The sequence below is a fragment of the Pogona vitticeps genome, chromosome 3 (genome assembly GCF_051106095.1).
Source record: "Pogona vitticeps strain Pit_001003342236 chromosome 3, PviZW2.1, whole genome shotgun sequence".
NCBI classification, from domain to species: Eukaryota; Metazoa; Chordata; class Lepidosauria; order Squamata; family Agamidae; genus Pogona; species Pogona vitticeps.
This window is the reverse complement of record NC_135785.1, coordinates 181,050,102-181,056,101: the sequence shown is the minus strand read 5'-3', so window position 1 is coordinate 181,056,101 and position 6,000 is coordinate 181,050,102. Positions and strand designations below refer to the sequence as shown.

The following is a 6,000-nucleotide window of genomic DNA, read 5'->3' as shown; positions in this document are numbered from 1 at the left end:
CTCAGCAGCGCCACGGGCGCTCTTCCGCGGAGCCTCGCGCCGGCCCGCCCACGTGAGGACACGTGAGGGGAAAGTTGCTCACCCCCCCCCCCAAAAAACCCCTCGCGCCTCCTCGGCCGCGCTCCTCTCCGCGGCTCGCGCGACCTGTCTGCGGCCGGGCGAGCCTGCCCGCCCGCCCCCTCCTGCCACTCAGGTCTCCCGCAGCCAATCGCACCGCCTTCTGGCACCTTTCCCCACCTCCCTCTCTTGGGAAGGAGGGAAAGGGGGGGGAGAGAGGGTGGCGGGCTGGAGACGGGCGGTGTGTGCGTGTGTGTGCGCGCGCGGCGGGTTGAAGAGAGTTGAATGATTGAACTTTTCGCCCTGCTCTCTCGGTCGCTGAGTTTTTGGGATTTTCTTTTTTGTGTGTGCCTCGGCGAGGTGGAAAGCACCGAGCGGAGCGCAAGCCGAGGGACGCCGAGCGCCTGCTGGAGGAGGCTCGGGCTGGGGCTTCCTTCTTCTCCCGCACACAAAGCCATGGGGTTTCAGGACCCCTGCGTGCCTTTGACCCTTCTCCTTTGGATTACGGCTTCCTGGGGTGGCCTGCCTGGGGCTTGCGCCGGAGCAAGCGAGGCGGCGGCGGCGGTGGCGGTGCCGGTGGTGGCAGCAGCTCGCAGGCAGGACGAGTCCTTCTCCGCGGCGAGTATCTACGGGGCCAGATGCGCTTCCAGGTGCCTCAGCTTGCAGATCACGCGCATCTCTGCCTTCTTCAAGCATTTCCAGGTATTCGCCGAGGGAGGCGGCGGGGCTGGTGGACGAAACTCGGGCAGCGTCCGGGAAAAGTATTGATGATCATTTCCCCCCTCCAGCCGTACCGTGCAGTCGTGTCAAGTCTCTGCTCGGGAGTAAGCCCCGTTCAGTTCAGCGGAGCTTACTCCCAGGTAAGCGGGGTGGGATGGGGGGAGAAGTGCACCTTGCTCTAGCCGCGTGCGCGGCCCGTGATTGCGGAGTAGCACCAGGCTGGGACTGGGAGGCATCACGACTTTTTTTTTGGGGGGGGGGTGGAGAGATGGAGGACGGCGGATATTGATGGAGCTGTCAGTGCCTGGGTCCAGTGTACATTTCACTGGAATTCGGCGTGGCTTGCTCTCGTGAAAACACCTTAGATCAGACGGCATCGAAGGCCCCAACCTTGTGCACGTTGATCTGGGAGTAAGTCCGACGGTACCTTTGAAACCCGGTTTGCGATCTCCAAAATGCCTAGTACTTCGTGGAAATCAGTCCCGGACTGAACCTACTTCTCAATCGACTTGTTAGCCTCTCACTGTTATGTTGCAGCTAAGCAATCTATCAGGGAGATGAGTTAATCCGGAGTCCCCTCTTTTTGGTCACTTGAACATCACAAGGATCAAGTGACCAATTGATCACAAGGATCAATCAGCTTGTACCCACTTTCGAGATTCAGCTATAAGGAGTGCTTTGAATTCTCCTTAGTGATAGATAGATCAAAAAAGTTTACCAACTTTCTGATAAATTTGTGTAGGTCTGAGGACATGGTTTGTATATTTGGGAATATACAAACCATGCGAGTTTTGATTCATGTTTTAGTCATAGAAGTAGAAGATGGCGGTTATTTCAGGTGTATCCCAGGAATGACAAACAGGTAAATTTGGTACCTGGTGTAACATAAGAATTTAAATATAATTGAACTCGTTGGGACTTGCTTCTGAATAGGCATGCACTGCATTGTGGTATTATGGCATACAGCAGACCCCTACACTCTGCAATGCACATATTAGCCAGAGAAATCAGATTTTCCCTATTTCCAGCACATTGTCATCTGCATTAGTAACAGCCAGTGCGTCGCTGAAATTTGAAAATCCCAGTGCAAAAATTCGCTATATTCTTACCAGTTGTGTTCCCTGTGTGCAAGGGAGCGAGCAAGAAAGTAAGAGTGTGAGAGTGCTAGTTAAATGCATTAAGGTTTCTTTACACTTCTTTTTGCTGAATGCAATCCTGGGTGCTGGAGCTGCATCTTAGAAACAAGACTTGGAAAGATCAGTTTACTTGTCTGATAGATCAAGAGCAGTTCAGCGCACTAACCCCCTTTCGGAATTTGGAATTCCTTGTGCCATTGAAATAAATGGGTTTAGATGTGACAACTCGCCTACCTCTTTGTAAGGCTGGGCTATAAGTTCAGAGAACGCAGAGGGCTTTGAAAATGGAGATGCCTAAAGGCAAAAAAGGAAGCCGTCATGGATCTCGGCAGGTGTCCTGCTTACCTTGCATTTCTGTCTCTGGCAGCTGTTATGATAATACAGGGTGTGTAACTTGTAGCCTCTGTGCTTTGTGGTACAGGAGAACACGCTGGAAGGATTCTCTTTAAGCACTCATGTATATTTTTGTTTCGTATGCATGATGAAGATAGATAAGAGATTGCTCTTTTCTTCCATGGTCTGCTTGAGTCTGAATTGGCTTTTGAGTCTGGACAAAGTACCTCCTTGGAGGATTTGGGGGGGGGGGAAGAGATGATCAGTCATTAGGTCTCCTCTTGCCTACCCTAGACTGCATAATTTCATGTGTGTGCCTTACTTGTGCTGTCTTTTGATGTCTTTGAAATCGTATTCCTCCATACAAATAATCGTAATTTGGTACCTTAGAAAGGCATCAGATTCCTAGTATAGTGTAGTGGATAGGGTGACAAACTAGGATTCTGGAGGACAAGGTTTGAATCCCGGCTCAGCCATGGAAACTGACTGAGAGAGTGGAATTGGCAAAAACACTACTTAAACATCTTACTCACGTTGCAATCCCTGTTAGGATTGTGATAAGTTGCTTCTGAATTGATGGCACAAAAAACACAAACCTTAGAAAACAAATATGTGGTAAAAAGAGCCTTTTGGTCTGCTGTATGGAAGGCAGATGTTGCATGTTGATGTGGTCTTATCACACAGAGTTCCAAAATTGTTATATAGAATAGGTGCAGTTACTTTTTAAATATTCTTGGAGGGGTGAGGGGAGAGTGCTGTGCTGTATTGACCATGCTTTTTGAAAAGATCCGGTCGTTCTTTACTATTTCTGCCCTTGCTTAAATGATGCATCACAAACTGTACTTTGAGCTGAACAGAAATGCAGAAGCACTTTAGCCACAGTTAGTTCAAAAGTCTGGATTAGTGAAGCCTTTGAGTCATGTGATACTAACCACATGTGCATGCTTCAGTCCCACTGAGTACCTTGGTCATACTCTTAAGAAACTACGTATAAAGGTGTATGGTTGCAGCCCTTTCTTAACTGTACAGAATCTGAAATCTTGATACATGTCTGCATAGAAGCCATTCCAAAGTCTGTTTGATGAACTCTTGAATCTTGTCAGACATACATTTAATCATTTTATTTTGTGGAAACCCATGCTACCGTTTGCATAGTTATTTACCCAGTTATCAGTCCCATCTAGAGCAGATCCACTACATAAGCAGTACTTGTTAAATCAAAATGTATATAAGTTTTATGAATTCAGTGTGTGATCTCTAACTGGGGCTTGGTCTTTTCTTTCTAAAACCTCAGAGCCCAAAGATAGTAGATAACAGATACCATAAGCTGAAATCCTTTTGCTTAGCATAGTAAATCGCACTAGAATAGGCCGACAGAATCTGTGGGGATTTGGTGAATCAACTCCTCCATAAGCTCAGTTGACTCAAATGGGCCAACTCTAGTTGTGACTTATGCTCATTGAGGGATTCTGAGAACTGTAGACCAAAATGTAACTGTATTCGTGGGGGAGGTCTGGTGCAAACTGTTTCATGTGATCACATGACATATTGGCAGTAGTGTTCTTGTCTGACGTTTTTTGGTTCAGTAGTAGGGCTACAACATTTTGAGCCAGGTTGGAGTGGTCTCTAATGGATGGAAGGGTCACTTTAAGTCAGTGGTCTCCAACCTTGGGCCTCCAGATGTTCTTGGACTGCAACTCCCAGAAGCCTTCACCACCACCTCTGCTGGCCAGGATTTCTGGGAGTTGAAGTCCAAGAACATCTGGAGGCCCAAGGTTGGGGACCACTGCTTTAAGTGACATTACTCAAGGCAAAGCCTGTTGAGCTGTCTGACCGAACCCTTAGTTTTGGGGCTTTGGATGACAAAATAGATGGGATGTCAGGAGCTAGTATATAGACGCGATTCATGAGCCTCACTAACTAATGGGAATATAAACATTAATAAGATTAAATTCCAGGTACATTTAGCTCTTACAATCCAGTGTGTATAGAATACAAGTTTCAGTTATTCACCATGTACACATTGCTACTTTCATTTCAAGGCGTAGACAAGCATCATAGTAAAAAAAAACACTGATTTAAATGAGAACTGGTTGTAATCCTTATTTATTTACTTCACTAGAATGTCTGTACTAACTGGGAAATAGCATAGCAATAAGTGAACATGTATAGGATTTGGTTGTACTTTGGGGGCAAGAACTTATAGCAAACTATTAAAGAATATCATACTGTATCGTGATTTTTTGTCCAGTTAATTTTGTTCACATTCGTTTTTTTTTCCTATCTAGTTGCACCTTCTCATTTATTCTCAGCTTGTAGTGCAAAGTTCCACTAGAGATCTGGGGGACAGGAGGTGATGAAAATCTTACCCAGGGCTGAATGAATGAAATTGCATTCTGCCATCCTGTTTGATCTCCATGTGAAACCAAGAAGTATGTTGATACTATAGGTTTATGAGGATGTGTAATTCATATAGGAAGATTCTGCAATACAGATTAAACCAGACAAGAACTAGGTGGTAAGATATCAGAGGTATGAAGTGTGCCAGTTGTCCTAGTCTGTCTGGGCTTCACAAAGAACTCTTTGTTGCAGGATGTTATAATTTCTTCTGTCTGCGATGACTACTTGAAGACAGAGTATTATCTTAGTGGAGATGAATTAGGATGAAAGAAAAGATGCAGAAGTACATTTTGCTGTTTCAGGAATGCAAGGTGGATAAAAATATGTGTATATGTGCATGTGGCATGCACAAGCATGTATGTTCACATACCTGTGCGTATATCTAGACAGTAGTATCTCTAATCCATATGAATTACTGATAGGAATGGGTCAGAAATCCAGACAGTAAGGATGTACAAGACTGTGCATTTCCTTAAGAAGATATATCAAAGCTGGAAATTGTTAAAACCAGTTAATTTTCTTGAAAGAAGATTAGTTTTTTTCTTTAAAATGTTGTCAGATGGTTATAACTCTTTTTTGTTTTACAGTTTCACTGGCTGAAGGAGGCAATTTACACAAGCCAGTTCCCAATGAAAAGTCCCCCCATCCACTTATGTGTGTGCTTTCTTGGCATGATTTCTTTCCGAAGTAAAAACTGCTGACAGAATGCACATTGTCAAACAGTAGTGATTACATTTTAATTAGCTGGGGTGAAATAAGCTGCAAATTACTCATTTCAGACTTAGTAACTGGCTAGCCCCCCCCTCCCCTCAATTTCAAATCGCTGACTTTAACCCTAACTCTGTGAAAGCAGAGTGCAATCTTTCTAAATTACAGAGGATTAACTATTTCGGAAGACTTGAGATGAGAACAGTGTAAAAAAAATAACACTGAGGGGTGGGGAGGAAGCAATGTAATCTTGTTAATAAATGTTAAGCTTTCTGTTTCCTTTTAATGGAGAAAAGAGAAGATGAGGAGAGGGCACACAGTGGCGCATTTTCTCACAGCTGGAGATGTGGAAGTGATGACCAGGTCAAGCAGGTGTGTGAATCATTGTTCTGACTTGAAAACAAAGATGACTTTACCACTGCTACTTAACCATAGTAATTTCAAACGGTCTTTATAAAGTACAAACTGTTCCACAGTGTAATAATTCATTACCTGTCTCAAATTGCAAAGGAAGCCTGGCAAGTCCTGAACAGCGGGAGCAATTGTCTTTCTAGGAAGAAATGCAAGATGTGTATTCTGTCCTAAGAGAACTCTGATTCATCAACACCAGCCTTTGATTTAGTGTATGGAGACTTTGCTTTGATGG

General features: G+C 44.8%; 1 protein-coding gene across 1 annotated transcript in view; it reads left to right on the top strand.

Moving 5' to 3' along the window:
- The first annotated feature begins 284 nt into the window (after positions 1–284).
- ANOS1 (anosmin 1) overlaps positions 285–6,000 on the top strand; it is a 118,699-nt gene continuing 112,983 nt past the window's right edge. The window contains exon 1 of the mRNA XM_072994389.2: positions 285–759. Coding sequence (XP_072850490.2) covers positions 343–759 — 417 coding nt within the window. The 5' untranslated portion in view covers positions 285–342. The remainder of the gene's footprint in view (positions 760–6,000) is intronic.